General features: G+C 41.8%; 1 protein-coding gene across 1 annotated transcript in view; it reads right to left on the bottom strand.

Moving 5' to 3' along the window:
• Positions 1–18,307, bottom strand: part of LOC115208427 (matrilin-4) — a 60,111-nt gene that overhangs the window by 10,478 nt on the left and 31,326 nt on the right. The window contains exon 7 of the mRNA XM_029776481.1: positions 8,370–8,492. Within this exon, the coding sequence (XP_029632341.1) occupies positions 8,370–8,492 (123 nt within the window). The remainder of the gene's footprint in view (positions 1–8,369; positions 8,493–18,307) is intronic.

Here is an 18,307-nt window from a genome sequence, read left to right as displayed (position 1 = left end):
CGATTTTTCTCGTAAAAAAGCGATAATATTCCGACCGGGAGTCGTTGTTTTCGTTCAAAGACTGAAAATAAAAACATGGAGTCTTCTCGTGCACGCGCGCCAGTCTCATTGTTCTCAGATCGACCACTATCCAAATGCGCTACTGTTTTTCAGCCAGAGACAGCAGAGTCATCATTCACCGTTCTGCCGCCTTCTGAGAGCTGTAGGAAGTGTCACATTACAGCAGAGATCCTCAGTTTTCAATAAAGAGAGTGTAGAAGGCCAAGAAATGGTCAGAGAGGGCACTTCCTGTAAGGAATCTTCTCAGGTTTTGGCCTGCCAAATGAGTTCTGTTATACTCACAGACACCATTCAAACAGTTTTAGAAAGTTGGAGTGTTTTCTATCCAAAGCTAATAATTATATGCATATTCTAGTTTCTGGGCAGGAGTAATAATCAGATTAAATCGGGTACGTTTTTTATCCGGCCGTGAAAATACTGCCCCCTATCCATAACAGGTTAATGTCTCCAACCTGTGTGTGTAAACTTCCGACTTCAACTGTATTTTCTACATTGTAGAATAATATTGAAGACATCATAACAATGAAATAACACATATGGACCCAGTTAAGAACAAATTCATATTAACAAGGGCACCCTACTCCTTCCTCCCAAAAGGGAATTGAACCCCGGTCTCCCACGTGCCCACAAAACACAGGGATTCTTTAGCTAAATAGCCCAGAATTGTAGCCTACTCCCGACCGTCACAATGTACAGCTCCATATTTTCTGTTCCATCCTAACGGAAACCCAGAGCAAAATGTCTTAATCAGTCCCATATACTATGTTCTTACAATTTTTTTTATTTTTATTCTCTAGTACAGCCACTATTGAAGGCTGTCAAATGCTTCTCAAAGTGCCCTCTGGTGGTCAAATTAGCACTAACTAGCATTAATGGTACCAGTGGGTGACACTTAAAATAACGTGCCATAGAATTCTGCAGCACCACTCAAGCTTTGCTGCAGTATGCTGCAACTTTTAAAGGACTAACCACTGTAGCCATCCTTTGCCTTGATGACAGCTTTGCACACTCTTGACATTCTCTCAACTAGCTTCATGAGGAATGTTTTTCCAACAGTCTTGAAGGAGTTCCCACATATGCTGAGCACTTGTCTGATTTTCCTTCACTCTGCGGCCCAACTCATCCCAAACCTCAGGTGTGTTTTGGGTCATTGTCCTGTTGAAAAACAAATGATAGTCCAACTACACACAAACCAGATGAGATGGCATATCGCTGCAGAATGCTGTGGTAGTCATGCTGGTTAAGTGTGCCTTGAATTCTAAATAAATCCCTGACAGTGTCACCAGCAAAACACCCCCACACTCCTCCTCCATGCTTCACGGTCGGAACCACACATGCGGAGATCCTCCGTTCACCGACTCTGCGTCTCACAAAGACACGGCGGTTGGAACCAGAAATCGCAAATTTGTACTTATCCAACCAAAGTACAGCTTTCCACCAGTCTAATGTCCATTCATGTTTCTTGGCCCAAGCAAGTCTCTTCTTCTTATTGGTGTCCTTTATATTTATATTTTCATCATTTAGCAGATGCTCTTATCCAGAGCAACTTACAGTAGTGAATGAATACATTTCATACATTTAATTTTTGTAACTTTTTTTTCTCCGTACTGGCCCCCCGTGGGAATCAAACCCACAACCCTGGCGTTGCAAACACCATGCTCTGCCAACTGAGCCACAGGGAAGACCTTTAGTAGTGGTTTCTTTGCAGCAATTCGACCATGAAGGCCTGATTCACGCAGTCTCCTCTGAACAGTTGATGTTGTTACTTGAAGCATTTATTTGGGCTGCAATCTGAGGTTGTAATGCTCGGGCGTTGTGGGTGAGGCATCAAACGCAGGAAGCAGCGAATATAGGGTAGTGGCTTTTAATGGGCCAAATGGCGAAAAACAAAAGCCACCCCAAACAGCGATGAGAGCGCACACAAAACAAAGTGCCCCAAACACAGGGGAAAACACAGTCGGCGCAAAACCAACGCATTAGTGCAAAAACACAACCAGCGTGTACACAAGCATACAACAGATAAACAATCCCGCACAAAGAGCAGGCGGGCCAGCTAGCTCATATAACCCCGCTAATCACCCCCACTACGAACAGGTGGAAACAATAACAGAAAGGGGGAAAACAAAAAGGGAATCAGTGGCAGCTAGTAGGCCGGTGACGACGACCGCCGAGCGCCACCTGAGCAGGAGGGGGCGCCACCTTCGGTGGGAATCGTGACAGAGGTGCAGTTAACTAATGAACTTGTCCTCTGCAGCAGAGGTAACTCTGGGTCTTCCTTTCCTGTGGCGATCCTCAAGAGAGCCAGTTTCATCATAGCGCTTGATGGTTTTTGTGACTGCACTCAAAGTTCTTGAAATGTTCCAGACTGACTGATCTTCATGTCTTAAAGTAATGATGGACTGTCGTTTCTATTTGCTTATTTGAGTTGTTCTTGCCATAATATGGACTTGGTTTTTACCAATAGTGCTATCTTCTGTATAACAACCCTACCTTGTCACAACACAACTGATTGGCTCAAACGCATTAACCTGTTGGGGCTAGGGGGCAGTATATGCACGGCCGGATAAAAAAAGTACCCGATTTAAACTGGTTACTACTCTTGCCCAGAAACGAGAATATGCATATAATTAGTAGATTTGGATTGAAAACACTCTAAAGTTTCCAAAATTGTTTGAATGGTGTCTGTGAGTATAACAGAACTCATATGGCAGGCCAAAACCTGAAAAGATACCATACAGGAAGTGCCCTGTCTGACAATTTGTTCTCCTTCTGCGGCATCTCTATCGAAAATACAGCATCTGTACTGTAACGTTACATTTTCTAAGGCTTCCATTGGCTCTCAGAAGGCACCAGAAAGTGAAATGACGTCTCTCCAGTCTCTGGGTGTAACACTCATCGTCGTCAGACGATACAGAGAAATCATCGTCGGAGAAAGTGGACCAATACGCAGCGGGGTTATGTGTACTCATCTTCTTTATTACTGGATAAGAAGGCAAAACCGAAAACAAAATACGTACACAAGAAAAACACAATGACGACGATGACTAACATGCTTGTAAGGCACACCGCTATACAAAGCATATAATCTCCCACACTAAACAAACCCACACACATACCTATATATAGGACTCTCAATCAGAGGAAAATAGAAACACCTGCCTCCAATTGAGAGTCCACACCCAAACCTAAACATAGAAAAACTAAACTAGACAGAATGTAGAAAATACAACCTAGAACATACCCAACACCCAGAACTAACAAATCACACACCCTAAACACAACCAACCACCCTGAACCAACCAAAACAAATACCCTCTGCCACGTCCTGACCAAACTACAATACAAATAATACCTAAATACTGGTCAGGACGTGACACTGGGCGAAAAACAGCAGTAGATTTTGTGAGTGGTCAGGCTGAGAACAGTGACACTGGAGATGCGCGTTCATGTGAATTCTCCATGTTTTTCTTTCTCTCTTTGAATGAATACAACGTCGCCCGGTTGGAATATTATCGCTATTTTACGAGAAAATCGCATAAAAATGTATTTTAAACAGCGTTTGACATGCTTCGAAGTACGGTAATGGAATATTTAGACATTTTTTGTCACGAAATGCGCTCGCGCGTCACCCTTCGGATACTGACCTGAACGCACGAACAAAACGGAGGTATTTGAATATAACTATGGATTATTTCGAACCAAAACAACATTTGTTGTTGAAGTAGAAGTCCTTGGAGTGCATTCTGATGAAGAACAGCAAAGGTAATCCAATTTTTCTTATAGTAAATCTGAGTTTGGTGAGGGCCAAACTTGGTGGGTGTCAAATTAGCTAGCCGTGATGGCCGGGCTATCTACTCAGAATATTGCAAAATGTGCTTTTGCTGAAAAGCTATTTTAAAATCTGCCACCGCGATTGCATAAAGGAGTTCTGTATCTATAATTCTTAAAATAATTGTTATGCTTTTTGTGAACGTTAATCGTGAGTAAGTAAATTCACCGGAAGTTTGCGGTGGGTATGCTAGTTCTGAACATCACATGCTAATGTAAAAAGCTGGTTTTTGATATAAATATGAACTTGATTGAACAAAACATGCATGTATTGTATAACATAATGTCCTAGGAGTGTCATCTGATGAAGATCATCAAAGGTTAGTGCTGCATTTAGCTGTGGTTTTGGTTTTTGTGACATTATATGCTTGCTTTGAAAATGGCTGTGTGATTATTTTTGGCAGGGTACTCTCCTGACATAATCTAATGTTTTGCTTTCGCCGTAAAGCCTTTTTGAAATCGGACAGTGTGGTTAGATTAACGAGAGTCTTGTCTTTAAAATGGTGTAAAATAATCATATGTTTGAGAAATTGAAGTTATAGCATTTATGAGGTATTTGTATTTCGCGCCACACGATTCCACTGGCTGTTGACTAGGTGGGACCCAAGCATCCCACCTTGCCCAGGGAGGTTAAGAAAGAAAGAAATTCCACAAATTAACTTTTTAACATGGCACACCTGTTAATTGAAATGCATTCCAGGTGACTCCCTCATGAAGCTGGTTGAGAGAATGCCAAGAGTGTGCAAAGCTGTCATCGAGGCTAAGGGTGGCTACTTTTAAGAATCTCAAATATAAAACATATTTTGATTTGTTTAACACTTTTTTGGGTACTACATGATTCTATATGTGTTATTTTATAGTTCGATGTCTTCACTATTATTCTACAATGTAGAAAACAGTAAAAATAAAGAAAAAGCCTTGAATGAGTAGGTGTCCAAACTTTTGACTGGTACTGTAAAAGGGCCATATGTGGTTTAAAAACATTTGTATCATTTCAAAGAAGAAACAGTTACATTTGACATTCAACTGAATATCTGAAATCCCACCAAAATATATCGATTCCATAGATTTGCTCTCATTATACTATTGTTAATGTGCTATAAAACAGTCAATATTTGAAAATGAGTTGAGTATTTTACTCCATTATGCAGCTGTTACATTTACAGAACTTTATTTTTGACCTTTTATCATTTTTGACGACCTTTGCTAATTTCATTTCTGGAGCACGTTAGATACTGTATCCAATATACTACAGAGAGACAACTGAATAGAAGTAGTTGTATAGAGCCATTGCATCCAGGGGTGTATTTATTACGCCGATTTGGTTGCAAAACATCTCTTAAATGGAAGCAAACGGAACGAAACCGGACCAGGCTGAATTTGTCCAATAGAAACTCTTGTTTTAGTACACAACATTTTACAACTGTTTGAACTAATGATTAAACCTCTGGTGAACCACATGAGATGTACACTTTTATAAAAAAAGGTGCTAAGTAGAACCCTTTGCAGAGAGTTCTACCAAGAACCCTTTTATCTTTGAAGGGTTCTTCCTAGAACCCGCTATGAACAGTTCCACCAGTCTTATTAGCCTTTAAAATTCAACTCTCTATTAGTGATGAGTCATTCGCGAATGAACTGCTATTTTTGAACATATCTTTTTGGTGAACGTCAGGAACCGAATCGCATCTGTGAAAGAGCTGTTCATTTGGTTCCCTGATTTGCATACTGCTACTACTGCTTTTTGAGCTCCAGACATCAACTTTCTGTAGATAAGTTATAAAAACATTCTGTGAAGATGGTAATTCCTCACAATAGGTAGTGAGAAAAGAGCCTTATTATGGTCTACGCAAACATTTTTGCAAGCGATCTAATTTCATCAGGTAAAATGTATTTGAACACAGATTTCACGATCTGACATAATGATAGGCAACCTTTTAGGCTTTACACTACAAATTAGCTATTTATCATGGTTTTTCATACATTTTTAAGCACTACTGAATGACGAGCCGTTTGGGAGCCAAATGAATGCCTCATTTAGGTGAGCAGAGCCAAAAGATCCGGCTTATGGAAAATATTTGGAATGCCCATCAATACTCTTTATGACAATACATTACATATATACTAGGGCATTTATTTGAGGGCCTTGTTATACCCTAACAGTTGCCAAACTCCTGGTTTACAGGCCACATCAGGCCTGCAAGTCACAATATGCTGGCTTGCAAAGTGATGAGTAATTCTTATTGGAATCCAGCCGGAGTCAGGATATCCAATAATTGGAACTTTCAATCACCCACAACATGCATTCAGAATGACTGCCAGGGTAGGAAAGACTATCTAAACTGGTAGAACCATCTTAGTAATGGGTGCAATACATCAAACTCCTAACAGATTGTATTAGTTTAGAAAAATGTATGTTATTTATCTTTGTGTAGCATATGATTAATCAACCAACCAATGTACACTACTGTTTAAAACCTCTTGCCACTCCGATCCCGTTAGCGGGATCAACAGCCAGTGAAAAAATCAGAGCACCATATTCAAAACCAAATATAATAATTTCTATTTCTCAAACATAGGACTATTTTACAACATTTTATAGATACACTTCTCCTGAATCGAACCACGTTGTCCAATTTCAAAAAGGCTTTACAGCGAAAGCAAAACATTAGATTATGTTAGGAGAGTACATCAACAAAAATAACCACACAGCCATTTTCCAAGCAACTAGCATGCATCACAAATACCCAAAACACAGCTAAATGCAGCACTAACCTTTGACGATCTTCATCAGATGACACTCCTAGGACATCATGTTACACAATACATGCATTTTTTGTTCGATAAAGTTCATATTTATATATAAAAACAGCATTTTACATCGGCGCGTGACGTTCAGAAAATATTTTCCCTGAAATACTGCCGGTGAATCAGCTCCACAATTTACAAAAATACTTGTCATAAACATTGATACAAAATTAAACTGTCATTCAAAGAATTATAGATGAACATCTCCTTTATGAAAGATTTCAAAAAAGCTTCACGAGGAAAGCACTCTTTGCAATAATCTGAGTACTGAGCTCAGAAAAATACACTAGGCTATACAGATAGCCGCCATCTTGGAGTCATCTAAAATCATACATTGCATTAGAAATATTCCCTTACCTTTGATGATCTTCATCAGAAGGCACTTCCAGGGATCCCAGGTCCACAACAAATGTTGTTTTGTTCGATAAAGTCCATAATTTATGTCCAAATAACTCCTTGTTGTTCGCGCGTCCAGTAAGCTACTCCAAGTGTAGGAAGTGCGCGGACGATGTCGCAACGAAAAGTTAAAAAAAGTTGAATTTACGTTCATTCAAACTTGTCAAATGTTGTAAAACATCAATCTTTAGGGCCTTCAGAACGTGAAGATTCAGTAATATTTCAACCGGACGGTTCCTGTGTCTTGAAAAAGGTTTTTGGAACAGAGGATCCACTCTCATGAACGCGCGCCAAGAAGTGATGTCATCCCCTGCCTCAACAACTTCCCCTCCTTCTCATTCGGTCTCTGTTCATCGTAGATGCTTCAAACAACTTTGTAAAGACTGTCGACATCTAGTGGAAGCCGTAGGAAGAGCACAATTATTACTACGTCACTGTGTATTCAATAGGAAACGACTTGAAGAGAGCCCATGCATCCAGATTTCCACTTCCTGGTAGGATTTCTCTCAGGTTTTTGCTTGCCATATGAGTTCTGTTATACTCACAGACACCATTCAAACAGTTTTAGAAACTTCAGAGTGTTTTCTATCCAAATCTACTAATTATGCATATTCTAGTTTCTGGGCAGGAGTAATAACCAGATTAAATCGGGTATGTTTTTTATCCGGCCGTGAAAAGACTGCCCCCTATCATAACCAGGCATCCATAATATGCATATCCTAGCTTCTGAGTTTAAGTAGGAGGCAGTTTAATATGGGCACATATTTTTTCCGAAATTGGCAATACTGCCCCCTATCCTTAAGGAGCTGTAAGAAGTTTTAAACTTTTGAATGGTAGTGTACATGAAAAAACGCAGATATTGAAAAACAATTCTGAAAATCAACCTACAATGCAGTGCATGCTGACACGGTCGCCAGGTGTACGGTGTTTCCTCCGACACATTGGTGCGGCTGGCTTCCGGGTTGGATGGGCATTGTGTTAAAAAGCAGTGCGGCTTGGTTGGGTTTTGTTTCGGAGGACGACCTTCACCTCTCCCGAGTCCGTACGGGAGTTGCAGCGATGAGACAAGACTGTAACTACGACCAATTGGATACCATGAAATTGGGGGTGAAAAATAAAATACACATTTTTAAAAAGTTCTAGGTAGAACCCTTTGCCTTAAAAATAACCCTTGTCTTCCAAAAAGGGTTCTTCAGATGAGGATAAAGAACCATTTTGGAAGTGAGTGTAGTGAGGGTGTTAACATTGTTGTATTTAGTGGGTGTGTGAAGTATACTTACTTCTGCAGCTCTTGCCATCCTCTGCCAGTAGCTGCCCCTCAGGGCAGATGCAGTAGTAGGAGCCTGGTGTACTGATACACTGGTGGTCACAGCCATGCTCAACTGTGTTACACAGGTCAACATCTGTGGAGGGACAAACACACACGGACACACTGAAAAACTGGGGGGCAGTGGATGAGAAGTGTGTGGTGTCATAGGTTAGGTCCAGGATCAGTGGAACGCCGTGAGGGACATCACAAGGATGCCGTTATTTGTACCATTCTAAAATGCTGATGCGAACAACGTGCACATCTTATACAGTGTCTAATGTGGTTACTAAAATCCAATTTGGTTATATTTATCTGTTTTTGCAGCATAATATTTAAATGTTGTCCTTTTCGGGTGTAGAATTGTTTTGCTAAATGCTAATTCCACTTGTAAAAGCTGAAAGCATAGATAGCCAGTAATTGCATTCTGGTTACCAATGCAGTTAAAAAGTAACTAGATGGCATAAAAGCAAGATAATGTTATTTGATTGTGACCAACAGCATAGGTGTTTCTATAATAAACAGACCTTCGTTCAAATAGTATTTGTATTGTTTTGAATACTTTAGTTGCTTTCGACTGAGCTGACTTGGAGCACTTGAGCTGACATATACTCGGCCTTGTCTCAGGATGGTAAGTTGGTGGTTGAAAATATCACTCTAGTGGTGTGGGGGCTGTGCTTTGGCAAAGTGGGTGGGGTTATATCCTGCCTGTTTGGCCCTGTCCGGGGGTATCATCGGATGGGGCCACAGTGTCTCCTGACCCCTCCTGTCTCAGCCTCCAGTATTTATGCTGCAGTAGTTTATGTGTCGGGGGGCTAGGGTCAGTCTGTTATATCTGGAGTATTTCTCCTGTCTTATCCGGTGTCCTGTGTGAATTTAAGTATGCTCTCTCTTATTCTCTCTTTCTTTCTTTCTCTCTTTTGGACGACCTGAGCCCTAGGACCATGCCTCAGGACTACCTGGCATGATGACTCCTTGTTGTACACCTGGACGTGCTGCTGCTCCAGTTTCAACTGTTCTGCCTGCGGCTTTGGAACCCTGACTTGTTCACTGTGATTAACACTGCCTGTTCACCCCGTTAACACCTGCTAACCATGTGTATGTGACAAATACATTTGATTTGATTTGGTATCAGACCTCATGCTCCAATACTGTCTGCACGGCGGTAAGAGAGTGAACAGCTCGTAGCTGGGGTGTGTGGTCCTTGATGATGCTGGGGGCCTTTCTCGGGAACCGTTTCAAGTAGATGTCCTGGATGGGTGGGAGCATGGTTCTTGTGATTGGCTGTCTTCACCACCCGCTGGAGGGCCTTGTGGCCGTGGATGGAGCAATTCCTGTACAAGGCTGTGACGTAACCGGTCAGGATGCTCTCAATGTGCAGCGGTAGAATTTGGAGAGGACACGGTGTGGCATGCTGAATTTCTTCAGCCACCTTAGGAAGTAGAGGTGCTCATGCACCCTCTTACAAGAGTGGTGGACACAGATTAACTTAAAACTGCTGACTCTCTACTTCAGTCCCGTTGATGTGGATTGGGGCATATTCCCTCCTCTGCTTCTTGAAGTCTACAATCACCTCCTTTGTTTTGCTGACATTGAGGGAGAGGTTGTTGTCCAGGCACCACAATGACAGTTCAATTACCTCCTCCTTACAGGCTGACTTGTCGTTGGTTATCAGGCCTACAACCGCGGTGTCGTCAGCAAACTTGATGATGGAGTTGGTGTCAGCCTGTGGTCTGCCTCAGGAAGTCCAGGATCCAGTTACAGAGGGTGGTGTCCAGACCCAGGGCTCTGAGCTTGGTGTTGAGCTTGGAGGGAACAATAGTGGTGAATGATAAACTGTGGTCAATGAAAAGCATTCTCACATAGGTGTTCCTCTTGTCCAGATGTGTTATGGCCGTGTGAATAGCGATGGAAATGGCATCTTTTCTGGATCTGTTGGAGAAGTAGGCAAATTGGAGTGGGTCTGTTTGTACATGATTCAGCAATAAAGACTGCTTCCGGGTAAGAGGATTTTTGTTGGCTAATGATCTTGTACAGTTCGCCTTGGTGTTTGCTTGTGGCAGTATGTACACAGCTGTGATAACACTTGAATTCCCTCTGCATTTAGTGGAATCTGCATTTTAGCATCAGGAACTCCAGGTTGGGAGAACGGGAGCTCGAGATATTTTCAACTTCGGTTTACCAGGAATTGTTGATGAAGAAACATACGTCTACCCCTACTCTTACCAGAACCCGCAGTTCGATCGATAAGGAAAAGGGAAAAGCCATCTGGTTGAATAGCAGTCGAGTGTATCGTCTGTAAGCCAGGTGTCTGTAAAAATACATCCTTCTGTTATTGAAGCCTTGCTCTGAGTTCAAAGTATTATCTAGGGATTGGACATTGGCCATCAGGATACTAGGAAAAGGAGGCTGTGTAGCCTGTCCGACTAACTTGGAGACCCCTTTCCTTCCTCTCCTTCGTCACCGGTGTTGCCTTTGGTCATCTTGTTTAACAGCAACAGGTAAGCCCGCTGTGCAGTGAACAAAGGAGCAAACAAAGTAATAATTGTTTTATTTTAAAGCCATAAAAAAGCAAAGTTGAGCAGGAACCGGCAAGACGCGCACCCTCCTCAGAGCCGCCATATGTCTCCAGTATGCACATGACAAAGTAATCCATGCCCACTTGGAAGAAGACTTTGCGAAGATGTACACACTCCTGGGTCTGGCCCTGAACATAAAAAAGACACAAATCATCCACTAAGCCCCACCAGACAAGACAACACCGGTGACAACAATACTTGTTGACAATACCAGACAACACAGGTCACAACAATATATGTTGACAATACCACCCGTGTAAATGTGGATCACTTTCAATACCTTGCCAGCTTTCTCTCCTCCAAAGCTGACATAGACGCGAAAATACACCACCTCCTAAAATGTGTCAGTGGAGCCTTTGACAGACATGGGAAATTTGTCTTTGATGATTGTGATATCCAGATCTAAACTAAAGTCCTAATTTACAAAGTTCTCTACACCCTACTGTATGGGGAAACCTGCACCAACTTCTGAAACAGCTCTTGTACTCCCAGCTTAACATAGGGCAGTGGGGCCCGCAGGAGGATGGAAAAATCATTACAAGGACAAAATCAGGACCAACCTGAAAAAGTTCCCCATCAACACCACTAACTAGGAGGACAGAATCACATGGAAGAAGACCATCCACATTCTACAAGATCTCTGCCGGATCGCAGAAGACAAGTGGCAACAACGTAATGAGAGCTTTACCACCAAGAAGGCCCAACAATCAGCCACCACCATCACATACCCTTGTCCACACTGCAGCAGAATCTGCATCTCTCGGATTGACCTTCAGCCATCTAACGACCAACAAACAGGACCCAACAGGAGGACAATTATTCTCAACCCACATGGTAGACTAGCCATCCTGGAAAAAGTGCTTGCTCTTTTTTGCTTGTTACAGGCTAGATTAAACAATGATGGGGTGATACACAAAGTTAGGCCGGATAACACTTTACATTTGGATTCTTAAGGAAATTTTCAATGGGTTAAAGGTCAAATCTGGTGAAAATGGGAATAATGGCAATAGTCAGATTTCTGTCAAATATCCAGAAATTCACAACAAAAACTGAGTGGATTGTCAAACAAACACAGACTATGGAATGGATGCATTAATAGTTACTTTTCTTGAAGTTATATTTAAGGCATGCAGATATACAGAAAGGATCATTTCAGATGTTTTCAGCTACAGTTGTGGTCTGTAACACCACCAAGGACCCTTCTCAGATAACGTAGATTCTCTGAGAAAACTGTGGGAGACCCCACTGAACCAGGATAATTTTTCCTCACAAGAATCTGACTTTCTGGGCCAGAGATATTGAAACTGTAATTTCTTATTTAATCTTTATTTTGACAGGGATTCAATGCTGGGAGTCAGTAAAAAGGTCCTCCCACAACCATTTGAAATGGCCTAGAGCAGGTATTCCCAAACTGGGGTACCGCACAATGCCGTCAGGGGGTATGGCAAATAAAAATGTGATCCATAAAAATAAAACAAATCTTAACATTTTAAACAGTACATTTATATTTTCCAACGGGGCTATACATTTGGGTGAGTTTTTTTTCCTCGCCTGAGTAGCCTCGTTTCACTTCCAAAAATAAAATGAAACCATCTCGTGTTCAGCGAATATCAACACAATGTAAGTCGCTCTGGATAAGAGCGTCTGCTAAATGACTTAAATGTAAAATGTAAATACAGGTAGCCTAGTCAAATAATTAACATCCAATCACATTAACCGTTACTCTCTCGTGGGAAACCTTCCCTCTAGAGCAGACATTTAGAAATGAAACATGACAATGTGAAAAATAAGCCATGGGAGTGATTTGAGCGAGAATACAGACGACTTTCGAGTAGTAAGACATGTACAAAAGCAACAGATACTATTAATAGAAGGGGCTAGAAGTGTCTTATATGGTGAGCTACCGAGTGGCTAGGACAGGCAAGCTCCATACTATTGTGAAGGACTTAATTCTTCCTGCTGCCGTGAATATGGCTGGGACAATGCTGGGGGGAAAGGCCCCCCAAAAAACTATACAGACAATGACTTCATCAAACAACACTGTTTCACAATGCATCAGTGACATGGCGGGAGACGTTTTAAAACAATTGCTGCTTCGCATACAAGCTAGTGAATTATATGCATTACAGCTGGATGAGTCAACAGATGTGGCGGGCCTGGCACAGCTACTGGTATATTTCCATTACATTTATGGGGGTCGATTAAAGAAGACATCCTCTTCTGCAAACCACTGGAATCCAGGACATGAGATTATATTTTTTAAGTACTGGACAGCTTTGTGACAGGATTAGATTGGTTGCCATGTGCTTGCCATGTAGTTCTCCCAATATAAAATCATCCTTCAGCAGCTTTTCCAGGTTATTTCTGACCGAAGAGTATGTTGCTAATGATGAGGTCATGTGGTAAGGAGAAGATTTCCATTTGAGTTGGTATTACCGATACCTTGATTTTCATTTGTGCATCTCCAATGGTTGTGGACCCAGCCGAACCGCATGAATTCTGGGTTAATCAGCAGTTTTTTTGTCCTCTTTCAGTTGCCCTTCATCTATCAATTTTGGAAAGTGTAGCACTGTCAATCCAATATCTTCTCAATTATTTTGGAATGATCACGGTTGATCACTGGTTGCACTCTCCATCAGGGTTTGCACATTCCATGCATATACAGCTCTGGAAAAAATTAAGAGACCACTGCAAAAGTATCAGTTTCTCTGATTTGACTATTTATAGGTATGTGTTTGGGTAAAATGATATTTTTGTTTTATTCTATAAACTACTGACAATATTTCTCTCAACTAAAAATATTGTCATTTAGAGCATTTATTTGCAGAAAATGACAACTGGTCAAAATAACAAAAAATATGTAGTGTTGTCAGACCTCGAATAATGCAAAGAAAATAAGTTAATATTAATTTTTAAACAACACAATACTAATGTTTTAACTTAGGAAGAGTTCAGAAATCAATATTTGGTGGAATAACCCTGATTTTCAATCACAGCCTTCATGCATCTTGGCATGCTCTCCACCAGTCTTTCACATTGATGTTGGGTGACTTTATGCCACTCCTGGCGCAAGAATTCAAGTAGCGCAGCTTTGTTTGATGGCTTGGGACCATCCATCTTCCTCTTGATCACATTCCAGAGGTTTTCAATGGGGTTCAGGTCTGGAGATTGGGCTGGTCATAACAGGGTCTTGATTTGATGGTCCTCCATCCACACCTTGATTGACCTGGCTGTGTGGCATCGAGCATTGTCCTGCTGCAAAAACCAATCCTCACAGTTGGGGAACATTGTCAGAGCAGAAGGAAGCAAGTTTTCTTCCAGGACAACCTTGTACGTGGCTTGATTCATGCGTCCTTTACAAAGACAAATCTGCCCGATTCCAGCCTTGCTGAAGCACCCCCAGTTCATCACCGATCCTCCACCAAATTTCACAGTGGGTTCAAGACACTGTGGCGTGTAGGCCTCTCCAGGTCTCGCACATAATGGAAATAGTCATAGAATTAGTTCAAATATACAGAAATTAAAAAAAGAGTGGATTATCAAACATAAACACTTGGAATGGATGCATTAATAGTTACTTTTCATACAGTTATTAGGCTTTAAGACATGCACATACTGAATACAGAAAGGATGACAATTCAGATGTTTTCAGCTACAGTTGTAGTCTGTAGTACAACCAAGGACCCTCGGCTCCGATGACATAGACCCTCTGAGAAAACTGTGGGAGATCCCGCTGAACGAGGAAAACTTTACCTTGTAAGATTCTGACTTTTTGGGCCAGGGATATTGAAACTGTAATGTAATTTTTAAGGGGTCAAAATAAACAGGCTATTTAATCATACATACATACTTAGAGTATAGAATAAACATATTTATAATTACTGTTGTCATTATTAGGTCCTCAATGATGTCACCATTGCCCTTGATTCTAAGCAAAATTGTGCTGCTATTTTTATTGACTTGGACAAAGCTTTTGATACGGTAGACTATTCCATTCTTGTGGGCCGGCTAAGGAATATTGGTGTCTCTGAGGGGTCTTTGGCCTGGTTTGCTAACTACCTCTCTCAAAGAGTGCAGTGTATAAAGTCAGAAAATCTGCTGTCTTAGCCACTGCCTGTCACTAAGGGTGTACCCCAAGGCTCAATCCTAGGCCCCACGCTCTTCTTAATTCACATAAACAACATAGTGAAGGCAGTAGGAAGCTCTCACGTCCATTTATATGCAGATGATACAGTCTTATACTCAGCTGGCCCCTCCCCAGATTTTATGTTAATGCTCTACAACAAAGCTTTCTTAGTGTCCAACAAGCTTGCTCTACCCTTAATCTTGTTCTGAACACCTCCAAAACAAAAGTCATGTGGTTTGGTAAGAAGAATGCCCCTCTCCCCACAGGTGTGATTACTACTTCTGAGGGTTTAGAGCTGGAGGTAGTCACCTCATACAAGTACTTGGGAGTATGGCTAGACGGTACACTGTCCTTCTCTCAGCACATATCAAAGCTGCAGGCTAAAGTTAAATCTAGACTTGGTTTCCTCTATCATAATCTCTACTCTTTCACACCAGCAGCTAAACTAACCCTGATTCAGATGACCATCCTACCCATGCTAGATTACGAAGACATAATTTATAGATCGGCAGGTAAGGGTGCTCTCGAGTGGCTAGATGTTCTTTACCATTCGGCCATCAGATTGGCCACCAATGCTCCTTATAGGACACATCACTGCACTCTATACTCCTCTATAAACTGGTCATCTCTGTATACCCATCGCAAGACCCACTGGTTGATGCTTATTTATAAAAGCCTCTTAGGCCTCACTCCCCTCTGTCTGAGATATCTACTGCAGCTCTCATCCTCCACATACAACAACCGTTCTGCCAGTCACATTCTGTTAAAGGTCCCCAAAGCACACATATTCCTGGGTCAATCCTCTTTTCAGTTCGCTGCAGCTAGTGACTGGAAAAAGCTGCAACAAACACTCAAACTATACAGTTTTAACTCAATCTCTTCATTCAAAGACTCAATCATGGACACTTTTACTGACAGTTGTGGCTGCTTTGCATGATGTGTTGTTGTCTCTACCTTCTTGCCCTTTGTGCTGTTGTCTGTACCCAATCACGTTTGTACCATGTTTTGTGCCTGTTTGTGCTTGTTTGTTGCTACCATGTTGTTGTCATGTTGTGTTGCTGCCTTGCTATGTTGTTGTCTTAGGTCTCTCTTTATGTAGTGTTGTGTTGTCTTTCGTGTCGTGATGTCTGGAGATCCTACTCAGAAAGACACTTCTCAACAATAAACATTTTACCTTGTGAGGATCTGACATTCTGGGGCAGAGAGATTGTAACGAAGTGGGCAAGTGTAAATGCAGTCAAAGTTGACATTTGAGGTAATGGTAGATTTCGGCCATATTCACTAAATATATGACTAACATCCTAATGTATATTGGAAAACGGCAACGTCAATCATCACAATTTATTTTAGATTTGTGGTTCATGACATACAAATACTCAATCTATCTAATGCATGGAGGCCATTTGTGCAGAGAAACCTCTAAAGTTTGTCATAATAAAACACCCAAAAATATGTTCTACTGCAATCATACTGTGAAATTAATGCAAATACGCTTTTATTGTATGAGAGCAACAGTACAGACTATACATTCCTTAGTTATAATATCGCAGTTAATTAATAAAAAAAAGAAGGGAATTTGCTACAAACTCAATACTTTCTCATTGTTCTTTTTAACGGGGTAGCAATTCTACAACGCACACAAAACATCAACCTGAAATAAAATTCACTTTGATGATATATTCAGTGAACATTTCTGAGAAATATGTTTTTTGTGCTTATGGAACATTTCTGGAATCTATTATTTCAGCTCATGAAACATGGAACCAACACTTTACCTTATATAGTTGTTCAGTGTACATGTGATTTGTTGAATATGACATTAAAATGCTGATAAACTCAACAAAAAAAGAAACGTCCACTCCCTGTCAACTGCGTTTATTTTCAGCAAACTTAACATGTGTAAATATTTGTATGAACACAACAAGATTCAACAACTGAGACATAAACTGAACAAGTTCCACAGACATGTGACTAACAGAAATGGAATAATGTGTCCATGAACAAAGGAGGGGTCAAAATCAAAAGTAACAGTCAGTATCTGGTGTGGCCACCAGCTGCATTAAGTACTGCAGTGCATCTCCTCCTCATGGACTGCACCAGATTTGCCAGTTCTTGCAAGACACCTGCAAGTTCCTGGACATTTCTGGGGTTAAATGGCCCAAGCTCTCACCCTCTGATCCAACAGGTCCCAGACGTTCTCAATGGGATAGTTATCCAGGCTCTTCCCTGGCCATGGCAGAACACTGACATTCCTGTCTTGCAGGAAATGATGCACAGAATGAGCAGTATGGCTGGTGGAATTGTCATGCTGGAGGGTCATGTCAGGATGAGACTACAGGAAGGGTAACAGAAGAGGGAGGAGGAGGTCTTCCCTGTAACGCACAGCGTTGCGATTGCCTGCAATGACAACAAGCACAGTCCAATGATGCTGTGACACACCACCCCAGACCATGACGGACTCTCCACCTCCAAATCGACCCCGCTCCAGAGTACAGGCCTCGGTGTAACACTCATTCCTTCAACGATAAATGCGAATCCAACCATCACCCCTGGTGAGACAAAACTGCAACTCGTCAGCGAAGAGCACTTTGACAGTCCTGTCTGGTCCAGCGACGGTGGGTTTGTGCCCATAGGCGACGTTGTTGCCGGTGATGTCTGGTGAGGACCTGCCTTACAACCGGCCTACAAGCCCTCAGTCCAGCCTCTCTCACCCTATTGCGGACAGTCTGAGCACTGATGGAGGGATTGTGCGTTCCTGGTGTAACTCGAGGAGTTGTTGTTTTCATCCTGTACCTGTCCCGCAGGTGTGATGTTCGAGTATACCGATCCGTGTTGTTACACGTGGTCTGCCACTGCGAGGACGATCAGCTGTCCGTCCTGTCTCCCTGTAGCGCTGTCTTAGGCGTCTCACAGTACGGACATTGCAATTTATTGCCCTGGCCACATCTGCAGTCCTCAGGCCTCCTTGCAGCATGCCTGAGGCACATTCACGCAGATGAGCAGGGACCCGGGGCAACTTTCTCTTGGTGTTTTTCAGAGTCCTTAGAAAGGCCTCTTTAGTGTCCTATGCTTTCATAACTGTGACCTTAATTGCCTACTGTCTGTAAGCTGTTAGTGTCTTAACGACCGTTCCACAGGTGCATGTTCATTAATTGTTTATGGTTCATTGAACAAGCATGGGAAACAGTGTTTAAACCCTTTACAATC

The sequence above is a fragment of the Salmo trutta genome, chromosome 14 (assembly GCF_901001165.1).
Source record: "Salmo trutta chromosome 14, fSalTru1.1, whole genome shotgun sequence".
NCBI classification, from domain to species: domain Eukaryota; kingdom Metazoa; phylum Chordata; class Actinopteri; order Salmoniformes; family Salmonidae; genus Salmo; species Salmo trutta.
This window is presented reverse-complemented; position numbering and strand designations above follow the sequence as displayed.